Raw genomic sequence first — 24,168 nt, forward strand, 5'->3', positions numbered from 1 at the left:
GGTTGGTGATGCTTGCGTCTATGACTCCTGATCTCTTTCTTAGGTTTTCTATCTCCATGGTTGTCTCCCTTTGAGCTTTCTTTATTCTATTTCCATTTTCAGATCCTGAATGTTTTTGTTTAATTCCTTCTTTGTGTTTTCTTGCATTTCTTTAAGGAATTTCTGTGATTCCTCTTTAAGGGCTTCTGCCTGTTTACTTGTACTCTCCTGTATTTCTTTAAGGGAGTTACTTAATTCCTTCTTATAATCCTCTATCATCATCATGAGAAGTGATTTTAATTCTGAATCCTGCTTTTCAGGTGTGATGGGGTGTTCAGGGCTTGCTATATTGGGAGAACTGGGTACTGATGATGCCAAGAAACTTTGGTTTCTGTTGCTTATGTTCTTAAGCTTGCCTTTTGCCATCTGGTTAACTCTATTCCCTCACTGTGTAAGACTGGAGTCTGTATTTCCAGTTATCTTGCTTGTTGCAGAGCTCCTCAGAGTCCAGATGTCTCTGTGGTCTTATGATCCTAATCTCCTGGGTGGAAGAACTCCTGGGACTCAGGACACCTCTTGGATCTGGAAATCCTTCTGCTTTGGGTGCAGTGGATCCTCTAGGATGGCTCTGGATACGATGTCTCCCAAGTGCAAACCACCTTGGTGTCTGCTGCTCTGAGTGCAGTGGTTCCTCTAGGATGACTCAGGATTCAGTATCTCCACAGGAGCATACCAACTCTGGGTCTGCCCCAGCCCAAAGGACTAGGCTCGGGAGGAAGGGAAGTGGAATTCTGGAGGGGCAGGGTTTGGGTAGCTGCTGTGTCCTGAATGTCCCTGGCTCCCAGGTGTATCTCTGGGGCTTAGGGAGTGAGATGGAGTTCTTACCGGCTGCTCTGAGTGCAGTGGTTCCTCTAGGATGACTCAGGATTCAGTATCTCACAGGACAGGAGCAGACCAACTCTGTGTCTGCCCCAGCCCAAAGGACCAGGCAGGGGCGGAAGGGCTTGAGACTCCTTTTTAAGGTGACTCTGGGCTGTGTCAAATTGACAATGCTAACTAGAACACAAGGTCAACTCCAATTTAGCTTATCTCTTATGAGTTTTAAAGCTTCACACTTTACATTTAAATCTAGAATCCACTGACTTAATTATAAAATGTATAAAACCTGTGTCTAGAAAACTTCTTTCAGTCCCTCTTCTTTGTTTAACTCAGACCTCATTCACCCTGCCTGTCTCTTCCTTCACCAGGAGGTGTTTCAGCCTTGTACTGTAACCTCTCCAGCTCCCAACTTCTCCCCTGCTCTAGGAAGGTGTTCTTGGATCCACAAAGCAAGGTGGCTCCTCAGGCTGCCACCATGTATCTAGCCAGCATGTATCATAAACCCCTTTTGTTTGGGCCTCACTTATTCTCTCTTAGTCTCCCACCTGACTGGGAAACTGCTTTGAAAAGTGCTTGTCTATAGGGCTGTACTGGTGAAAGAACCAGTTTTCCTACTCAGCAGGGGCTTCTTAAGAGATTTGGTCATAGTTCCTGGGGTGAGTCTCCCAGATTCTATCCTGAGTTCAGCTACATGCTAGTTTATATATGTTTTCCTAATCTCTCCTTTATTCTAGCCTCCTCTCCTTCAGTCCCTCCTGCATCTTCCTTAATGTCTTCCTCAGCATCTCCCTTGAATCTCTCTTGAGCCCCAACTTCCCAGAAATCTCTCTATCCCAGCTGGATTTCCTACCTCCTATTTCCTGCCTCAGCTCATTGGCCATAAGCTTTTTATTGCCAGGTGATAAAAGATATCCTCTTTCCCTCTCCCTCTCCCTCTCCCTCTTTTTTCCTCTCTCTCTCTCTCTCCTTCTCTCTTTCCCTCCACTTTCTCCCTCTTCCTCCCCCTCCATCACTCCCTCCCCCTCTCCCTTTCCTTTCTTCTTCCTTTTATAACCCAATGAATGTAATTTGCACTACCCACATACTCATGGGTTTAGGATTATCCACATCAATAAAGAAAACTGCCTCTCCCCCAAAAGCCATTAATAGCCCCACTCCATGCTAGAATGTCAATTGGCTTGATATTGTGCTGATCATATGTATGCAACCATAGCTACTGTGAGTTCATGAATAAACAGTTCTGCCATATCAAGACAACATTGTTTTCCTATTTTCATTCCTGACTTCCGCCTCCTCTTCCATGATGGCCCCTGGGGCAGTGGGGTGATAGTGATGGCATTTGCTTTTGTTTGGGGAATTTTAAGGGTAGTATTTTTTTCTTTTTTCTTTTTACCTATTCTCCTCTCATACAATACATCCCAACTGCAGGCTCCCCTCCCTCCACTCCTCTCAGTCCTCACCACCACCTCTCCTCTCCCCCAGATTCACTGCAACTCTATTCCCCTTCAGAAAACAGCATGGCTCTCAGGGATAACAACCAACCATGGCAAAACACGATGCAATAAGACTAGGCTCTAGCCCTCTTTTCCTCCCCCGCCTGATCCCTCCTACTCCCATGCCCGCCTGCCCCAAGCCCACCTGCAAAATATATTCTATTTCCCCTTCCCAAGGGGATCCATGTTGAGCCCTCCTTGCTACTTACCCTCTCTGGGTCTGTGGATTGTGGTATGATTATCCTTTACTTACCAGCTAATATCCACTTGTAAGTGACTACATACCATGTTTGTCTTTGTGCATCTGAGTTGCCTCCCTCAGGATGATTTTCTAGTGCTGCCATTTGGCTATAAATTCCATATTGTCATTTTTTTCCTAGTAATGTACCACATTTTCTTTATCCATTCTTTGGTTGAGGGTCACTGAGTGTTGTGGGGAAGGGACGTCCCATTTGTGGCTGAGCATTCCACTCACATTTATTCTCTGCTCTTTGGCCAGTTGTCTGCCCCTCTCTTTTTTGATTTTAGCTTATTAATGTGCATGGGTATTTTATCTGCTTCTGTGCTTTATGCATTTGGAGGCAAGAAGAGGATATGAAATCCCTTGAAACTGGAGTTATAGATGGTTGTGAGCTACTATATGGGTGCTAGGAACAGAATCTGGACCCTCTAAAACAGCCGTAAGTGCTCTTAACAGCTAAGCCATCTCTTTAGTCCTTCCTCTCCTTTTAGAAGCCTATCAATAACAGAACTTTTTTCATTTTTTCTAAGCTTTCCTAGAATTGCCAACAAGAAAAACATAAGTCTACTTCAAAAGTTAATTTGTTACTTTACAGATCATGTGGAAATGCTTATGCTAAGAATTCCTAATTATTATCCTGGTTTTATGTACTCTTGCTTGTACATAAAGTATCATTAGGTAAATTGTTGCAAATATTTGGATAAACTATTAGGTTAAATAAATTAAGAACAATAAATTTTTAATTTTGCCTCCACTGATCCATTCTCAGTTTTTATGAAATACTCAGTTTTTTATGCAGATTTCATCTTCTGGCCTATGTCATCATTATTCTTTTTTTTTCTTCTCATTTTTCTTTTTTCTTTAAAAAAAAAATGAACAAACAAAAATCCCGAAGCAAAACCCTTTTAGGTGTAGATACAAATATTTTAGGCATCAGGGAGGGGACCCTATAACAGAAAAGCACCCCATGATGTTTTTCTCATCTTCTCTCCACTGAAGGAGACAGCCAGTATACCTACGTTAGACAGTCATGTCCTTTTCACTTGGAAAAAGGAGGAACCAAACATGTAGGAACTTTGAACAGATTTTGTGTGTGTATGAGAGAGTGTATAAAAGTCAAGGCTATAAATCTAAACAAGGTCTATTTTTATGTTTGTTTGTTTTTAAAAAAATTCTAAAACAACAGGAAAAAAAACACACGGAAAGAAACCCCTGGTGGAGACCTGGTTAATTGTGGAAGAGATGCCCTTTGTAAAGAGAATATAAAATGCACTGGGCCCCTTCCCCAGGCAGGCAGGACCTGTTCCGGCTGCCTCCGCTCACCCTCTCAGCCACCTGCTCTGCTCCCATGCCCCGTCACCCTTCTGCAATCGTTTTAAAAATTAAAACCCCCGCTCTTGTGACGTCACATTGATCTGCCTCCTGCCCCGCTGGAGAGAGCTACTTGGTGTCCAGTTTGGCCATCTCCTGCACATAGATGCCAATGCTCTCACTGTCGAAGAGCAGGAAGTACACGTTCTTCAGCGAGGATGAGCTCGAGTCGTCGAAGTGGGCAGAGATGGCCTTGAGGGTCACCTGGGCGGCCATCTGTTTGGGAAAGCAGTTTCTGCCACTGGGGAACGGTGGGAAGGCGACGGATTTAAGCTTCTTGTCCTCAGCTGCAGACAGGCAGTTTTTGATGGTCTCTTCCAGCAGTTCTTCACATTTGTTGGAGCCGCAATGGGGGATGTGACAATGGATGACAAACTTGGCTGCGAGTCCACTGGATTGGCTGACGGCAGCTTCAGCAACTTCCAAAGGGCCTTGGGACTTGCGAAGCTACTTTACTGTTTCCAAGAACTCTTTTCCCCCAGCCTTTTCCAAGGCTTTACTTATCTCTTCCTTGAGGTCGATTTCAGCTGTGGTTGAGTGGACGATGCCCTCCACCCTCATGGAGCCAATATGGCTTTTGTCACTCTGGGTCAGGGACAGCTTCTGCCCCAGAACAAGGCTCTTCGAAGACAGGATGGTGAAGCCATCCCCTGGCCCATCTTCGGAGGTGGAATTTGATGTTCCTTCTTTATCGCTGTCCTTCGCTTTGTACTTCTTGGACTCCGTGGCTTGGTGGCCTTGGATTTCTTACTCCCCTTCTTGCCTGATGCAGCCTTCCTTCCTCTTTTCTCTGGGGGCGGGGAGAGGATCTGACTTGCCTTTGGTCCCTCGCTTTTTGGCCAGCAGTTGGGGTGAATTCTCGGCAGGACACCCCCACTGGCGATAGTCACTCCTTTCAGCAGCTGGTTGAGCTCCTCATCCTTGGCAACGGCCGGCAGGATGTGTCTGGGGGCTATCCGGGCCTTCTTGTTATCCCTCGCAGCGTTCCCAGCCAACTCTAGTATTTCCGCTGCCAGGTACTTAACGACCGCGGCCATGTAGACGGGAGCACCCACGCTGATCCGGAACTTGAAGGTTCCTTTTTTCAGGTAGTGCATCAACCGCCTACCGGAAAGATGACACCGGCCCTGGCTGACCGGGACAGCTTGGACATTTTCTTCTTCCCACTCCGGCCTGACATCTTGCCTCAGTTTTCCTCTCAGCTTGCTGACAGAGTGATCTCTTGGCAGTTCTCCGGGCCTCGGATAGTAGTGGAGGTGGGGGGGAGAGGAGGAAGAGCCTCATCATTATTCTTATTGGAGAACTTCCTTTAACATTTCAGAGAAGACAGTTCTACTGCTGACGCATTCTCCCGATTCTCCTTTTTCCAATACAGTATCTCTGGTCAACTCTTAAGGACAATTTGCAAAGACCTAAATTGGTGGGTTCTTCCCTCCTAACACACTTATTACCTTCACTCTCCTCTTGTACAGTTTCCAAAAAGTCAGGCATCTTTACTCGTCTATAGATTTTTCTTGTTATAATAGATATCACAAACACACATACAGAGGCGGGGGAGACAGGCAGGGGCTGGGGAGGTACTTTTACAGCAATGCTTTTTATAAAAATAGTATACAATAAAATTTTTTCTATAAATTGGTATAAAGAGTCATATGTGGTAGTGCATCTGTAATCCCAACACTCCAGAGATAGAAGTAGGTAGATTAAGAGTTTGAAGACATCCTAAGATAGTAAGGTACATATACACCCTACATTAGTGCATGGACATCTTTAGTATAGATACCTGTTTTTTAGTTTCCTTTACTTTTACATACTGTTCCTTAGTTGACTTTTCCTTATTTCAAAGTGACAATCTTGCTATCACAAGCACAGTAAATATTCTGTGTAACTTTTTAACTTTTACATGTTGATAAAATACTCTTCTATAGGTAGGGTTGCTGAGTCAATGATTATATATTTTGTAAGTTTTAACACACACTGAAAAACTGTTACTCAAAACAGTTTAGTTGCTCAGTCCTTCCAACACTGTTTGGTGACTATTTATTCCTCCATATCACACAAGAATTTTAAAATCATTACCAACCTCAGGATAAATAAGGGATGTTTTGCTATAACTTGAATTTTTGTTACTTGTAAGGCTGAGTATTTTTCATGTTTATTAACCATTTTGTTTTTCCCTTAAGACTGTATAATTTTAATATACCTATCAAAAATAAAGATGAAAATAGAGAATAAAACACTGTTGACATTCTCAACCCTAGGTATTATTATCCAAGTTGTATGGTGCACACGGGACATTCTATTTTACTTCACATTCATCTGGTGAACACATCATTTGCTTAGAATCTAATTCTACACAGTTTGTGTCATTTGGAGGGAGTAAGTTGGTGAGTATATGCCTACGTATCCTGTTGTTGAGCACAAGATCACTATTCAACCATGGCATTGGTTACACTCAGACTGACTGGGAAATTATTTAAGTTATGTGTACAGATCTTGGTACAATAACCAAAGAGGGACTGGAGAGATTGGAAGGTGTTCAAAGGGAACCGTAAAGTTGATTAAAGGGTTTGAAAGATAATTGTTGTGAGGAAAGGTTAAAAGAGCTGTGATTACTCAGGCTTGAAAATAAGTGAGGGCTGAAGGGCAAATTAATAATGGAATTATAACAACAAAAACTCTTACACAGTACATGAGTGATTCACTATTTTCAAATGTGTTAAGAACAGCTGAAAAGCATTTGTACAGAATACAAAATTCAGTTAGATATAAAGAGAAACTTCCCTAGAGCAATAATAAATTTCTCAACACCAGAGGCACTGCATGACAATAAATTTGATGTTCATGAAGGTATAAATATATGTTAAGGTCAATGGGTTGCCACAAAATTAATTGTTATTTTAAAATACAATTAATTTTGTGACTATTGAGTGATATTGAGTGAAAGACTATTGAGTGATAGTGTGGGCAAAAAAAAAAAATCAAGAAGGTGCAGCATCTCACTCATGAAAAGGAGTGACAGAGACCAAGAAGACAACAGCAAAAAGAGAAAGGGAAGGAAAAGACTACAGCTAATTTATTTCAAGCATGAAAAGGTTTGTTTCCTCCTTTTTACTGTTTGTACAGCGCATCCACTTAGATATTCGAGTTGGAGAACATGACCTCGATGCAGCTATTGTTCAAGCAAAGGACAAAGTTAATGAAGTAACCTTCAAGCTTCAACATCTAATTGAACAAATGGAGCAAATACTCAAAGAACAAGACTATCAAAGGGTCGGTCTGTCTATTCAGCTTAGTTTATCTCTTCTTGTCAAAAATTCATTTCTCAACATTTTGAACCAAGGAAAAAAAAAACACACTGCCTGTCCCTCAGTCTTTCTAAGCTAGAACTATGTGGGTGTGAAAGGAGTGGGGAGAGAGTAATCTTTCTTCACTCTGCTGGCCCATGAGTTCCTTTAGAAAAGGGAATTGAGGCTCCTTTGCTTCCTCATCCAAAGTTACTAGCCAAGTGTTCATTCATCCAGTAACAAAGGATGTGAACTTACAAAGCAAAGGAATGCTTCCAGACAAGTTCCACACACTCGTAGAGAGCCAAGGATGTGCACATTTGGGATCTCAGTTTTAATCTTAGGACATCAAGTGTTTTCTGAGTCATGGTGCTCACTGGATGCTGGCCAGACATGGACACAAATCTAATCACTTACTTTGCTGTAACCAAGTCTCAGTCTCTTTATCTGAAAAATAAGGATGAGGTGTGGTAATTCAATAAGGCAAGTGTGTGGTATACAGCCCATTTTCTTTGATGGTAAAAACTGTATAAAGTAATAGATCAAATTCCTGCAATGGACACCAACATAAAAGAATATATTTTGTTAAATTGCTGTCTTACAGTTGGCTAAATAATAATTACATCTTAGAAAATGATATTCTACTTTTTATATCAAATGGATAAAATTAAAAACCAACACATTCAGGAAACTTCACCTCAAAAATCACACACAAAGTACTTTAACAAACTAAAACTTTTTATTTCTTTTCTGAATAGGACCGTGAGGAAAATTTCCGTATAACCAGTGAAGATACCAATAGAAATGTTTTATGGTGGGCTTTTGCACAAATATTAATCTTTATCTCAGTTGGAATTTTTCAAATGAAGCACCTTAAAGATTTCTTCATAGCAAAGAAGCTTGTTTAAAATACTTTACGTGAAAGCAAATAATTTGTACAATGTTTGAGTTAATAAAACAAAATACATGCATAAATGTGTTTTCTGATTTAAAACATATTAGATATTGAATGGGATTCCTGGTTTTTAAAAAAATTGTTACTTTAATAATGTAGCTTCTGAATGTGGTAAAAATAAGCACATCATTTTAATTTAAACTTGATATAAATCACCAACAACCAATGAGCTACAGATGAAAGTTATCTGGTCACACATTTAAAAAGGATTTTACATTCTCATTCATTCTCTCTCTCTCTCTCTCTCTCTCTCTCTCTCTCTCTCTCTCTTTCCTCTCTCCTCTCTGCAAGCGGGCTCTTTCTTTTTTACTCTTCCCCTCACCCCCTTATCCCTATGACAACATCCCTGGCCTCAGTCCTTTAGGCCAGCGAACAGCTTCCCAATAAACCTGCCTTTATTTTTTTTTTTTTTAAAAAGGATCTTACAAAAGGATACAATTTTAACCCTGAGGAGCCAGGTGGTGGTGGTGGTGGTGCTGGCGACACCTTTAATCCCATCGCTTAGGAAGCAGAGACAGGTGGATCTCTGAGTTCGAGGCCCACTGAGTCTACAGAGTAAGTTTCCCTTTCTCACCTTATGGCATATATTTAATGTATTATCAAAATACTACCAGGCAGACCATGTGGCATGGGCCTCTACTGCTACTCCCAAGGAGGCTGAAGCAGGAGGATCCTTAGAGGCCCCAAGTAGAGACCAGACTGAAAGCAGACTGTCTTAGTCACCGTTCTATTGATATGAAGAGAAACCATGACCAAGGCAACTCTTACAAAAGAACACATTTAATTGGAAGTTTGTGTACAGTTGCACAGGTCTATTACCATCATGTTGGGGAGCATGGTGGCATGCAGGCAGGTGATGGAGCGGTACCTGAGAGTTATATCCTGATCCACAGGTGGGGCGGGAGTGGGGGACTGGATCTGACATGGGCTTTTCAAACCTCAAAGCTCATCCCTAGTGTCACACTTTCTCCAACAAAACCACACTTCCTAATCTTTATAATCCTAATAGTGGCATTCCCTATTGACTAAGCATTCAAATCCCTAGTGTCTAAGCGTTCAAATATGTGAGCTGATGGAGGCCATTCCCACACAGGCCACTTCAGAGATCCTTTCTCATAAACATGACAGTACAACACAAAGAAGCAAAACTATGTTAATTTTAATGGACACTCAATACAAAATAGATATCTTATATCTTATTATTCATGCTAACTTTGTAAACACGAATTCTATGTTATACTCACAGCATTATTTGGACCAGTAACTTTTTAAGGGCCTGATGAAACTCACAACTGCAGTACTGCACAGATCAAACACATCTTTTCCCCAAATTATTTCACTAAGAATCAGTCACCTGAATCTTTACTTTTTCCTAATTCCTTGAAAGACAGTAAACTTTTCTCATACAAGTAAATAGCCCAGGAATTTTCTCACACAGCCTCTACCAATCCACGCACACTTATGAAGTGGGGAGGAAAGAGATTCAGAATTATGTAAAAAAACAACTATTAAAAGTGATTTTAAATTTTAATTTTGAAATAATTTTAATATCACCAGAACTTAGCCCCTTCTACTATCTGTTGTTTTAAAGGGGGAATGATCTTTCCTAAATTAAACTCTTTCTTGTGAACATAGTCGAAACCAGGGATCTCTGTCCTTCCCTGTTGCACTTCTGTCCGATGTCCACATGCAATCCCTCCCAACCATTCATTGTTTACTGGGTAATTCTAGCCCCCACCTCAGCCTGCTCTATAACCCCAGCCCACCCTCACCCTCCTGGTAGTCCCTTCCTCCAACCCTGCTAGAATCTAGGTTTCAATGGTTCCCCAGTTTTCTCTCCTCTCCATTATGGTATATACAAATGTCCCTGGGCCTATCTCTACCCTGAGGCCTGATCCACCCAAACACCCTCAATGTCCCCTACCCCAGCCCAGTTTCACCAGCTGCTTTTGCAACAAACTTTTTCATGGTGGGCAAGAAGCCACTATCCCTGCCCCACACATCGCCAAGCTTTCCTCTGCCACCAAGAAGACAGCCTTTCTTTGCCTCAGTATTTTTTTTTTTTTTTTGGCCCTGGCTTCCTCCAGCGTTGGTTCTGTCGGTTTAGGCGGGAAGCCACGGCCTTGTACGCATGCGCTGGAACGAGCGCAGGCGCAAAGCTGCCTTTCTAGGCAGCGCCGGCAGTGAGAAGTGTGTTCCTACCTCAGTGCCCTCACTGGCCTCGCGCGAGTCTCACGTGGGTCCTCGGTCATGGCCAGCTGGGTGTTCTGTAATCGCTGTTTCCAGCCGCCGCACAGGAAGTCATCCTTCAGCCTGACCAGCTGCGGGCACGTGTACTGCGACTCCTGCCTTAAAGGTCTGCGTGGGCCGGGCGAGCGAAATGGGCCAGGGAGGCTCGCCGGCCGGGGCTCAGTGCGTGGGTTCCCTCCCGTGGGTGGGACCCTGCGGGAAGACGAAGCTGGAACTCTAGAAAGCCCTCTGCGTACTTGGCATCTAGTGGAAGCTAGTTTGCAGCAGTCAGTTAACCAGATGTGAATATTTTTGTTGTTGGAGTAAAGCTTCGGGGGAGGGGGAGACAGAAAGAGGGGAACATGGGTACAGAAGCAGTGGGAAGTGACTGATCTATTTAACTTGGCGGGTAAATGGACAGGTACACCACCAGCCCTCAGAAAATTCTTGTAGACTTCGGTTTCATTTTGTTGCTCAGCCTTATCGTAATTCTCTAGGAATTCACACACAGTATTTAGTGTGAGCTTTGTACAGGTAGGTGCCACATACATATGGAACTCTGCTGTGTGATCACACTCCAACTTATTCATTCATTAGTTGAACTAACGTAAATGGTTTCCAGATTTGTAAGGGGCAAATGCTGCTACTGTGAAAACTCTGGCTATGTATTTGTTGAGCACAGGTACACATGTGCAACCCGGGGTAGAGTGTCTGGGTTTCTGGTGTGTATACTCTAAGAGGAAGCCTGGTGTAAAAAGTAATCTGGAGTGAGAGAAATTCAGAAGCTGTGTAGTGGGGCTTGTGAGAAGCAATGGGAACAAGATGTAGCCCTGGGATCTGGAGAAATGATGGGTTTGGGAAAGACTGGGTAGATAGGCTTAATTCAAGGAAGCAAGGAGCCCTCTTTTGCTGGTGGATGCTGGACAGAGAACAGCCAGGGTAAGCTTGATAAGCTTATTTTAGACCAGTGATTCTCAATCTTCCTAATGCTTCAGCCCTTTAATACAGTTCCTCATGTTGTGATTCCCAACCATAAAATTATTTTTATTGCTACTTCAGAGTTAGAGTCCTGTTATGGATCATAGTGCACATATCTGTGTTTTCATATGGTCTTAGGTAATCCCCAGATGGGTCACTACCCACATGTTGAGAATTGCTACCTTAGACTTTTTCATGTGGGAGCTGTCTAGGGAGGAAAAAGGAGGTAGTCCTGAGTGGGGCTCTGGAATTAAAAGGAATCAGGAATGTTAATGGTGAGTCAGTAAGATGTAAGTAAATGCCAAATAATTAGGCAATTGGAAAATACTGCCACCTTGGGAAATGTATTTTATAGGTGATAAGTAGACAGAAGAACGATGTTGGCTAAAGAAGGAAGTAGAAGTCTTGATGACCTAGATTTTCCCCTAAGTTCAAAGAATCAGTGTTTGAAAATATCTACTGGGTCAGTGGGAGAAGTTCCCAATGACTTAAAATAACCTAAAGCTAGAACAGTAAAGATATACACCTTCATGATTTTGCAAATTGCAAAACCCCAACACTGATGTGTGTGACTAGTTTAAGGCCTTGGGTGGTACACATCCAGGTGTTTTGGGCCCTTGAATCATGAAGCCAACATAGTTTCCAGTACCCTGAAGTTATTCTTCCAAAATCACAGGTACTGCATGTTGAAAGTATATCAACCCCAGAGACACACAAAATAAGTTGGAGGAAAAGGATAGAGAGTTCTAGACAGAATCTTAACTTAGCTAACTCTCATGATCCATGTTCACACAGTCTTGTTAAACTCAGGTATGTGTTTCCAGACTTTTTCAGATAATAGAAATTTCTTAAATTTTTACTTATTTTTATATGTATGGGTGTTTTTCCTGCATGTATGTTTGTGCCCCATGTTTGTCCCAGGTATCTGCAAGGTCATTGACTCTTCTAGGACTAGAAATACAGAAGATTGTGAGCTACCATATGGATCCTGGGAATTGAACTTAGGTCCTCTAAAAGAACAACTCCTTCTTAACTGCTGAGTTGTCTCTTTAAGCCCTGATGGAAATTTCACACACACACACACACACACACACACACACACACACACACTGTGGGGGGGATGTCAAAGGACTGTCTGTAGGAGTTGTTTCTCTCCCTCCACCACATGGGTTATATGGATCGAACTCATGTCACCACACTTAGTAGCAAGTGTCTTTACCAAAGCAACACCAGTTTGCTTGCTTATGGTAGTGCAGATTTTAAAAACAAAAAATGGCATAGTATATATACTATTTAGTAAATTGTTTTTATTGCTTACTAGGGCACAGACTGCCTTCATTGTTAAAATTAGTCTGTTCTAGCCAGGCAGTAATGGAGCATGCCTTTAATCCCAGCTCTTTGGACCCATACACAAGTAGATCTCTGAGTTCTAGGCCATACTGTTTTACAGATTGAGTTCCAGGACAGCCAGGGCTACACAGAAAAACCATGTCTCAAAAAAAAAAAACAGAACAACAAAAACACAAATAAACACACACATACAATAATAATCTTTTTTTATTTCTAAGGTTGTAAATATCCTTGGGTTACTATGCCATAAGTTATTTCATTCCTTACTAAAAGACCTTTTTTTGGCTGATTGCTCATTCAAATCCTCTCTTTCAGTGCAGTATTTGTTTTTAGTTGACTTGTAAACAGGTATATATTAAATTAGGAGCCATTTTGGCAGTGAACTACAAGGGGTTTCCTTTCCGCCCTGTCTCAGTCTTCCCCAGTACAATGCTTATAGTTTATTTTTTGTTTGGTTTGGTTGTTTTGGGGGGTGGGGTTGCTTTGTTTTGCTTTGTTTTTTTGGTTTTGTTTTGTTTGGTTGAGAGAAGGGTTCTCTGTAGTAGCTCTGGCTATCCTGAAACTTGTTTTGTAGAACACCAGGGTGGCCTCAAATTCATTAGAGATCCGCCTGCCTCTGCCTCAGAAGTGCTGGGATTAAAGTGGTATGCCACCCCACACAAACACCCAATTTCCGGCTAATACTTATGTTTTAATGAATCTGTTCTGTAATCTTTTACTGTGCAGCTCCTATTTAAGATATAGTACAATAGAACAACATGGAATAAGAAAGGTAGCATAGGAACATGCAGTGGGGAGGGGTATTTCAATGCCTTTATAAGAAGAAAGAAGAGACTGGAAAAGATGTGTCAGCAGTTAACAATCCTTGCTGCTGAGCCTGATGATCTCAGTTCAATCTCCAGAACCTACTATAGAAGCTGACTCTTGGAAGTTGCTCTCTGACCTTGACATACTTGCATTTGCTCACCTTCGACAGTCCCTGGTGTATGGGGTGTGTGTGTGTGTGTGTGTGTGTGTGTGTGTGTTAGGAGGTTTAATTGTAAGAAATCCTGTGATGGTTCTGCATTTTTACATAGGGTACTAAGAAGGTCCAGGGCTTGATAGCAACAGAAATGCTAATAAGGGCCCCAAGACATGGTCCACAAGAGTGATGGGATAGCAAGTGATGAGACTCAGCCAATGAGTTCAAAGATTCCAGCCAAGATGGTGATCAGTTTCATGGGGAGAACGATATCGAAATATGGACAGAATCTGTCTCGATTTTCAGCAAAATACTAGAGTGGGAGCAGGTAAATTAGTTATATGCTAGCAGGTAGACAGGTTTATAAACCTTTCATGCTTAAGCTGAGACTGTCTCTAGGTAACAGGAACCCAATGATGATGTAAAGGTGACCTTGAATGGTATTGTAGAGGCTTGAAAGAGTTATTTTCATTTTAAATTGTTAAAAGTTTTTAAATTAGCATGTCACAAAAACCTATGGTGGTGTGTGCTTTGTTCTAGTTGAGAGGCAGAAACAAGAGGATTCAAAGTTCAAAGCCCTCCTGAGCAATTAAGCAAGCCCCTGTCTCAGAAAGTTTTTGTTGTTTTTTTTTTCTTTTTTGAGACAAAATATCTATGTAGTCTTGGCTGTTCTGAAGCTCACTGGGTAGACCAGGATCTCAAAGAGCTCCTTCTGCCTTTGCCTCCCAAGTGCTGGGATTAAAGGTGTGTACCGCCATGCCCAGCCACAAAAAGAAGTTTTTTTAAGGGCTGGTGCTAACATTTAATAGTAGAACACAGTGTATGTGAGTCCTTGCATGAAGAATACATGCACACACACTCATACCTGGATGCACTGAATGTGGGGAGAGAAAGAAAGAATTCCATTGTAAAAATCTAAGTATTGTTGACATTTGTGGATTGCTGTTTGGGGGGCACATTTACAAAGCAAGAAAATAAATTATTGGATAAATTATTTCATGAATCCACAGCTTCATTGTTAAGAACATGAAAATATTTAGATACTTTGTAATCCTGCATTGTAACACAAAGTCTTTCTTCATATATATTTCACAACACTGGTCAGTATAATGTAGTTAAATGTTTGCTTCTCTCTGATAGGTAAAAAGAATGAATGTATGATCTGTGAAGTTCCCTGTCGTACAGTTTTACTCTCAAAGCATGTAAGTTGAAATCTCTAGAATTTGAATATTCATCATAATAGTGTTTCCTTTTAATTTTGGTTTAAATTCCTAGTAACTAGTATCTAAAATTTTCATTCATTTTTGCTAGATTAACACTTGTGAATAATAAAGCATAAGAGGATTTGGTTTTGCTGTTCTGTGATTCGGTTTTATTGTTGCTTGGTTTTGGTTGATTACTGTTTGTAGTTTTTTGTTGTTCTTTAGTTTTGCTAAGCAAAATGTATTTGTCATTGTGTTATCCAGGATGTCCATAAATACAATATCCTTCTGCTTTAGCCTACTGAATGCTGACATTACAGGCATGAGCCTCCATACCAATCAGGATTTTGCATTTAAACCCTCATTATACTTTCCTTCTCAGCCATAGGTTGGCCTTATGCACAGTTTATTGGATTGTGCTATGTTTTTAGAAATGAAAATAGGTTAGATTTACTTAGTACAACACTGACTTCCTAGTCAGTCAAATTTGGTTTTTCATAAAAGTCATAGTGAATAATTAAGAAGGTTGTTCATAAGTCAGTTATTTGCTCCATGGGCTTAAACCAGTGCCTTTAGTTCTATCTATAAAATGTCAGATTAATTCATTCCTTGGTATAAACTTCTTATCAAGTGATTTGTCTCTTCTATGCCTGTTTTCCAGATACAGATTTGAATTTCTGTTTTTAAAATCACAATTTTTATATAAAAAAATACAATAGGTACCCAACAACTCAGACAACATAGAAAGTCATAACAGATAATGTGTCAATTCCCAGATCCTGTTCCAAAGATGACAACATCTAGGAGTTGGCACATTGTTTGTGTTTCTTATGTCTTTTATTTTCTTTTTACAGATTTTTTTCCAAATAATACCATGTTTGTGGTATATATTTTTACATGACTGCATAGTATCTTTCTATTTTTTGCTTTTGTTGTTTTTATACACTTTACACCATGCCCACTGCCCCTTTCCCCCATCACCTCCTCCCAAAACCCTTCCACCCATCTCTCCATCTCCTTCTCCTCTAAGAAGGTAAAGGCCCTCCACATGAGTATCCCCCCATCCTGGCACATCAAGTCTCTGCAGGGCTAGGCACATCCTCTCCCACTGAGGCCAGACAGGGAAGCCCAGCTAGAAGAGCATATCCCACAGACAGGAAACAGCTTTTGGGATAGTCTCTCTCACTCCAGTTGTTTGGGACCCACGTGAAGACCAAGTCGAACATCTGCTACATATGTGTGTGTGTTGGAGGAGGAAGCCTGGGTCCACCCTTTATATGTTCTTTGGTTGGTAGTTTGATCCTGAGAGCCCCAAGGGTCTATGTTAGTTGACTGACTATCTTCCTGTGTAGTTCCTATCTCCTTCAGGGCTCACAATCCTTCTCCCAACTGAAACCCATCCCATGGACAAACACCAATCCCTGAGACTATTAATGATACTCTGTTATGCTTGCAGACAGGAGCCTAGCATGACTGTCCTCTGAGAGGCTCCACCCAGCAGCTGACTCAGGTGGATGTAGAGACCCACAGGCAGACAGTATAGAGCTTGAGGACTCTTACTGTTTTCTTTTAAAGAGCCTGTGGAGGGTTTTTTTTCTGTTTTTTGTTTATTTGTATGTTTGTTCATTTATTTGTTTGTTTTCCTGACACTCATTATTTTTACCAATTTCTGTCCACAATTGCAAGAGTTTCTATAGGCATGAATTCCTAAAGGTAGAAAAATAAGGGAAAATATTTAACAATTTAAAATTTTAATAGAGAGTACCGTTTTTTTTTTCTCCAGCCACATCAGTTTCATATTCTACTGCTTACATACTGTTTACTAAATGTCATATCCTGCTATTTACATACCTCTGCACCACCCCTTCCCTGCCAGAAAGTCAGGGTCAGGCTGGAAAGAGAACCTCTAACCCTTCTCTAGCTTCCTAGGTTGAATCTTTAGGCCATTCATTTCTTGTTTCTTAAGTGTGCTGGCTAGCTAGCTTTATATCAACTTGACACAAGTTAGAGTCTTTGGAGAGAAGGGAACCAAAATTGAGAAAATATTCAGGCTGTGGGAAGACCTGTCATGCATTTTCTTAATTCGCAATTGATGAGGAGGGCACAGCTCCTGGGCTAGTGGTCCTGGATTCTATAAGAAAGCAGGCTGAGCAAGCCATTATAAGCATTTCAGTAAGCAGCATTCCTCCATGACCTCTACATCAGTTCCTGGCTCCAGATTCCCGCCTATTTGAGTTCCTGCCCTAACTTCCCTCAGTGATGGACTGTTACCTGGAAGTGTAAGCAGAATAACCCCTTTTCTCCCCAAATTGCTTTTTGGTCATGGTGTTTCATCATAGCAGTAGTAATCCTGACTAGGGCATTAGTAAATGTATTTAAGCTGTTTGTTCCTTCTGTGCACTATACTCTTTAATGTCTTGAAGACTGCTTTCCTGGAATCATTGGAAAGTTTATACCAAAGAATAAGTTAACCTGAGATATTTTATAAATAGAATTAAAGTGGATCTTCTTGGATGTCACTCATATCAAATATTCGTGATTCTTAATGTGATGTGCCCTTGTTACATTTGTGTGTTTGAGACAGAATCTCTCTGGGTAGAATAGGCTGGCCTTGAGCTCAGATATCTGCCTGCTTCTGCCTCCAGAGCATTTCATCTTTTAAAAAAAAATACTTTAAAAAGCAGTTAATCCTACCTTTCCTAGACTTTCCTTATTTCTGTTTTAACTCAAAAATTGTTTCAAAGAATCATTTTAGAGTTGGGCATGCTATCAATACTTGGGCTGAGGCAGGAAGTTTGCTGTGGGATCAAAATCAGCTTGAACTACAGTGAAATAAAGGAAGTGACAGGGAGAAGAGGTGAAGGAAGGAAGATAGGAATATTTTTGATTTCTAAATGATTAGACTTTAGCTCCTCCATTATCTTTATGCTTAAATTTTATGTTATAGCACTGTGACCAGAGTCTTTGGTGTTGGGGTATTTTTAAAGTTAATCAGGATTTTCATTGTGGTTTATTTTTTTATTGATTTTTTTTATTTTATGTGTATTTTTTTATTTTATGGCTGTTGGACTTACATATATGTCTGTGCACCACATATGTGCCTGGGGCCCACAGAGGCCAGAAGATGGTCTCAGATCTCTTAGAACTGGAATTATAAAGGATTTAAACCACAATAGAGGTACCAGGAATTGAACCTGGGTCCTCTGGAAGATCACCCAGTGCTCTTAACCACCAAACCATCTCTTCAGCCCCTTTCATTATGTTTTAATACATGGTAATTATGACTGTTCTGTGGGTGTTTGTAAAAAGCATATCTTCTGTGTTCTATGTATGAGAGAACAAGCAAATGAACCAGTGAAACTGCAAAAACCAGTGAGGGGTTCCTTCTGCTTTTTCTTCCACATCACATCCTAAGCCATAAATGTGGACTCCTCCTTCAGCAGTCTCTGGTGAACCCATGTGCTTGCTCATAGCTATATATATATGCCACCACAGGTGCTAATCCTTCCTGCTTTCCATTCTGTAGCCAGGGGATCTACTTGTGTCTAGGAGATATCTCACCTTTATAAGTCTCACTGTTTACGGAAAAGTCAAAGGGCTCTTATGGCTATACCTCTGGGACCTCCTGATCTCCTGATCAGCAACTATGACCTGGTGCTACTTCTGTAACAAGATAATTCCATCGTGTGCCTGGTTTTCTGTTACTTTTACCTGAAATATTTTTTTCAGATATTTTTTTCAGTCTCTCACCCACAGCATTCAGGTTAGCTGTCTGTAATTGTCACCTCTGTTGTTCTCACTTCAGACTGCTTTTCACTCAACCACCAGAATTCCTTTTTGAGCATACACTGGAGACCAAGCAATTCTACCCGTGATTGAACATGTGTACCTATGCTCAACAAATGCAAGAACTGCAGTAGGAAGGCCTCTGTGATGCCCTCAGTGTGTATTGTTCCTACACTTAAGACTAGGAAGCAGGCTTCAGGGAAGTACCCTCCAATGGTCTCTAGTTTAGTCTGTCTCTTCAAGTCTATAATATAAGCAGATTTTCACAGACCAGCAATATCCCAGACTTTTCAAGAGGTACCCCTGGATACTGTGTGTGTGTGTGTGTGTGTGTGTGTGTTTGATTTGTTTGTCATTAAAATGGACCATTACTAGTTCACACATGAAATACAATACCAGTGCAGTATTAGATGCTTGCAAGATGCTAGTTGGGGGTGAGGGGGTGCGGAACTAAGCCTCTAGAAGGGAATCCTCTGGTGACCTCAGATCAAAGCAGAAAGATGTGTTATTTGAAATTTGCCTCCCTGCGGGACCACAAGGAATAATGAGTTCAAGTGAAGTGTAAGTGGCTTTCAAACAGAAGTAGAAAGGAACGACTAACTCTAAGGAGATAGATGCTTAATGATATTGGAAAATCTCTGGCTTTTCGACTCCAGGTAATATAGTCATGTCTGTAATGATAAAGACCAGAGTAAGGCAAATTCCTTGTGCTCCTTCACCTTGCAGAACTCCAGAAGAGACAGAACCATGGCTGGAAATAAAGAGGCAAAAGTACCTCAGACAGCAATGAGGGTCTAACAAAGATCTGAAGAAGATGAGTCCCTGAGGCTTGTGTCCTGTATCTGGCCATTGAACATTTCTTCACTATCTTGCCTAGGTCCCATTGTATATTGGATTATGATGAGGGCCCAAAAATGTTCCTTATGTTCCTAGTTCATAGGTTGCAGATCATATCAAGACCTGAAAGAAAAGACCAGATGTTGCCTGGGAACATATGCAGTGACATGGGCAGTAACAGTGACATTCAGGGTGTTCCACTGGGGAACACTTTGCTGTAAAAGCTATGGTCCAAAGTAGCCTCCAACAATGGCTGTCTCACAAGGAAAGGTTTAAATCTGGTAGTTGTTCCATCTACCGGCTGGATTTCTCAGCAGTCCAAACTTGGTTTTGTAGTCCTGGAGGATTCCTGTGAGAAGCTGCTGATCATCAGTCTGTGTAAGAATCCTGAAAAACCTGCTTCTAATGCTGATGAGGAAATGCCTCAGCAACAGGATAGATGAACTTTCCAGGAAGCAAAAAGCAGTTTCCTTCTTCTGCGTTCTGTTATGTGGGTTGCAATTAGAAAATATGGCCAAGATTTAGAGTAGGTTTTCCTATTTCAGATAATCTGATTATGAAAAAGTCTTTCCCTTCCCCTCCCTCATTAGCAGTATTATTTGTACTTATTACCAAAAAATGAAAATAAATAAAAATTAAGGGACAACTGACATCTACTCAGTATTGGCTCTTTTAGCCCTTGAATGTAGGGTATGTTTTGTTCAAGTGTTCTCTCATCTCTCAGTAAATTGTGAGTGCTTCTCCATGGAAGTCTGTAAACTGTTAGCCCTGTCATTAGATGCTGGCTGCTTTAGAGAGCTACTACATCAGCTTTGAAACATCATCTTCTAAACATTCATTACTAGTATGTAAAGATGTGTTACATCATTGATTTTGCTAAAGGTCCTATTCTAGAATATTTGCTTATGCAGTAGTATCTTAGTTTGGGTTTTATTGCTGTGAAGAGACACTATGATTAAGGCAACTCATAAAGACAAACATTTAATTGGGCTGGCTTACAGTTTTAGAGGTTTAATCTGTTATCATCATGCAGGAAGCATGGCAGCATGCAGGCAGACATGGTATTAGAGAAGGAGCTGACAATTCTACATCTTTTTTTTAATATATATATATATATATATATATATATATATATATATATAAAATTTATTTTTTCAAATTGTAATATTTATTTATTTATTTATTTATTATATGTAAGTACACTGTAGCTGTCTTCTGACACCCATATGGAGGCATCAGATATCATTACGGATGGTTGTGAGCCACCATGTGGTTGCTGGGATTTGAACTCATGACCTCCAGAAGAGCAGTCAATACTCTTAACCACTGAGCCATCTCACCAGCCCCTCAAATTGTAATTTATACTCATTCACACAGTGGTTATAAACACAAAAAGGCAGGACGTGGGGAAGGGGATGACACTGGAGTGTCGGTGTTCAGGGGGAATACAGATATCTTTCAGAACAGGGTATCGGCTGGGTGAGGGTTCCAAGGATAGGTCACTATGACTCTGCCTATGATTCACTTGTCCTTATCTAAGTTGGTATTATCTGCCAAGGCTACCTATTTACAAGGTCTATGACTACTCAGGCTGGTAAATTGTCACAAAAACTGCCTGTTTACAATAGCTTATAGCCATGTGTTTCAGTGTTTATCCACAGAGACCCAAGACTTGGTGTTAGTATACATGTATGACAGGCCTATTGCTGATTTTAGGCCTTTCAGTGTGTAAGCAGGGATGCCCCTGACATCTCCTCTCTTCTCTAAGTATAGAAGGGCTGTGGCGAGTCTAATCTTTCGAAGGTGGGGATAGAGGCCTGACCTCCAGTAATTGAAGGGGACCTTGTAATGGCTCCGGTCCCCCTGTTGTTGTCCAGTGAGGCATGAGGGCCATACCCGTCCCGATGTCTTTTTCCTGGAGAGGGGATACTTTTGACATCAACCCCTATGCAGTCAGGCTTGTCCCTCAGGGAACCCAGAGAGATATTTTTAACTTTTATTGATATTCCCTTGCAGTGCTTAGCCTCGCAGCCTAAGCAAGAATTCAGATCGCCTGTCAGAGGGGGTTCTGGGTCTCTCTGCTTGGTCTAGGGGCAGAAGTCCCCTCTTTTAGGTTGGGTGGAGATGGGTTTTGGGAACACCCTGGGTAAAGTAACAGCCTTATCTTGAGTCTCGTGGTCCTCCATAGCTAACTTATGATAATGTATCTGAATAGGTTTTGCTACCAAAGTATTTATCTGTTGTTTCACAAAGTTAGTCAGCCTATTTGAGGCCCAGGGACCAGAAGAAATAAGCAAAAAGAACCCAAATAATGGTCCCAAGATGAGAGGAGGTAGGGTTGAAAACCCTGGAGAGGTTGAAAACCAATTCTTGTACCAGCACTAATCTTTCTCTTTCTCTCTCTGACTTTTCTCAGGGCTTTCTCTGACATTTTTCATGCTCTCTTTAGCCATCCCTGTCTTGTCTATGTAAAGGCAATATTCTTTAAGGGCTGTACACAGTCAAGAGCTGTACACAGCCTTTTCTATTATAATAGAGTAAATCAAGTCCAATAAGGATCTTTGCGATTTTTGGAGGTCTCTTCAGACAGCGAAACGAGGGATTTCTTCAGATTAGTGATATCAATCTCTAGCTGTTTGATGTTCTTGTCAATTGCCCTTCAAAGGTCTGAGTAATATAAGTTCAGAGGCCAGCAGCTGGATTAGAACTTCTAACAGCAGACATCACGGGTGGTTCATTTTTACCTGGAAAGGAAAAAGAAGGGAATTCTCAGGGAGATTTCTTTTCCCTGGATGTAAATTGTTATTCATTTTATTTATGGTTGGGCCTGGCTTTGTGGGGGTATCTATTTATTTCATTAATCTTTTTGGTAGCCAATTAGCTGTGCCTTCTGTGGTATCAAACAGGCATATCAATTCTCAGCCCCATAATGGAACTGGGTCTGGGCCATTCCCTTTAAGGGTAAGAGGATCCTTCCCCATATCTGTGGCATCGTTTTTATTGGCCTCAGTGATGCCAGAGGCAGTCAGCAGCAGATTTGTCATGAGCTTTCAGTTTTAGAGAGTTAAAAGTGAACAAAGCATGATGGAGAGTATTTCAGCGGGACTCCTTCTGGGGGGGTACCATTCCCCCTCTTTTGTTTTTAAAGCCAATTTTTCAGGGTTCTTGTAAAATCAGGACAGAAGCACAAACAGTCGCTCCTTCCACACTAAGAGAGTCATGCGGACATTATTTAAAGAAATATAAATCTATATTAATCTCTTTTCTCAAAGGACTGTTATAACACAGCCAACAACTAATAAGACTATATAATATATCGATTAATAATAGCTTCTTCTACTTTTTGTGAGATTACTTCACTTTTGTCAATTAATTATTGAGAGAAATTAGGATTTACATCTCTCTTGAGAATATTAAACAGAGACTTAAATTCTTTTGTGGAGAGCTTAAAATAAGATCCTAGCCAGTTAGCATCTCCTAGAAACTTTTGAAAATAATATGAATTAAGTAAACTCTCTCTCTTTTTATTTGAGACCCTTCATCTGTTTTTTTATTGGATATTTTATGTATTTACCTTTCAATGTTATCTCCTCTCCCATTCTCCCCCAAAATCCCTTATCCCATACCCGCTCCTCCTATTTTTATGAGGGTGTGCTCCAAACAACCCCCCAGTCCCATCTCCCTGCTCTCGAATTCCCTAACACTAGGGAATCCAAACTTTCGGGGACCATGGCCCTCTACTTCCACTGATGTCTGACAAGGCCACCCTCAGTTACCTATATACGTGAAGCCATGAGTCCCTCCCTTTGTGCTCTCAGGCTGGAGATTTAGACTTTGGGAGCTCTGGTTGAAACTTTTGATACTCCTTCTAGAAAGGACCAAAGCACCCACACTTTGGTCTTCCTTCTTCTTGAGTTTCATGTGGTCTATGCGTTGTATCTTAGGTATTGTGAGCTTTTGGGCTAATATCCACTTATCAGTGAGCGTATACCATGTATGTTCTTTTGAGATTGGGTCACCTCACTCAGGATGATATTTTCCAGCTCCATCCATTTGCCTAAGAATTTCATGAACTCATTGCTTTAATAGCTGAGTAGTACTCCATTGTATAAATGTATCACATTTTCTGCATCCATTCTTCTGTTGAAGGACATCTGGGTTCTTTCCAGCTTCTGGCTGTTATAAATAAGGCTGCTATGAACATAGTGGAACATGTGTCCCTGTTGCATGTTGAAACATCTTTTGGGTATATGCCTAGGAGTGGTAGAGCTGGGTCCTCAGATAACACTATGTTCAATTTTCTGAAATACTTCCAGACTGCTTTCCATAGTGGTTGTACCAGTTTACAATCCCACCAACAGTGGAGGAGTGTTCCTCTTTCTCCACATCCTCGCCAACATCTGCTGTCACCTGTGTTTGTGATCTTAGCCATTCTGACTGGTGTGAGGTGGAATCTCAGGGTTGTTTTCATTTGCATTTCCCTGATGACTAGGGATGCTGAACACTTCTTTAGGTGCTTCTCAACCATTCGAGCTTCCTCAGTTGAGAATTCTTTGTTCAGCTCTGTGCTCCATTTTTTTTAATAGGGTTCTTTGATTGTCTAGAGTCTAATTTCTTCAG

At 41.1% G+C, this 24,168-nt stretch overlaps 2 protein-coding genes and 1 pseudogene across 2 annotated transcripts in view; 2 read left to right on the forward strand and 1 right to left on the reverse strand.

Moving 5' to 3' along the window:
• Positions 1-4,032: 4,032 nt before the first annotated feature.
• Positions 4,033-5,143, reverse strand: LOC114633761 (annotated as a pseudogene).
• Positions 5,144-5,908: 765 nt separating this feature from the next.
• LOC114633765 (transmembrane emp24 domain-containing protein 11) lies at positions 5,909-8,221 on the forward strand. Its single transcript, XM_028782396.1, has 4 exons — positions 5,909-5,923; positions 6,225-6,350; positions 7,090-7,236; positions 8,009-8,221. Exons 1-4 carry the CDS (start codon positions 5,909-5,911, stop codon positions 8,156-8,158), a joined length of 438 nt encoding a protein of 145 aa, XP_028638229.1. The 3' UTR covers positions 8,159-8,221.
• Positions 8,222-10,416: 2,195 nt separating this feature from the next.
• Positions 10,417-24,168, forward strand: part of Rnf212 (ring finger protein 212) — a 45,587-nt gene continuing 31,835 nt past the window's right edge. Inside the window, exons 1-2 of the mRNA XM_028782423.1 lie at positions 10,417-10,561; positions 14,864-14,925. Of these exons, the coding sequence (XP_028638256.1) occupies positions 10,456-10,561; positions 14,864-14,925 (168 nt within the window). The 5' untranslated portion in view covers positions 10,417-10,455. The remainder of the gene's footprint in view (positions 10,562-14,863; positions 14,926-24,168) is intronic.

Source organism: Grammomys surdaster, unplaced genomic scaffold (assembly GCF_004785775.1).
Source record: "Grammomys surdaster isolate TR1022 unplaced genomic scaffold, NIH_TR_1.0 751, whole genome shotgun sequence".
Lineage (NCBI taxonomy): Eukaryota > Metazoa > Chordata > Mammalia > Rodentia > Muridae > Grammomys > Grammomys surdaster.

Coding starts and splice junctions, on each gene's coding strand:
- LOC114633765 (XM_028782396.1), top strand. Junction 6,351..7,089: donor CATTTGGAGGGAGTAAGTTG/GTGAGTATATGC, acceptor CTGTTTGTACAG/CGCATCCACTTAGATATTCG. Junction 7,237..8,008: donor AAGAACAAGACTATCAAAGG/GTCGGTCTGTCT, acceptor TTTTCTGAATAG/GACCGTGAGGAAAATTTCCG.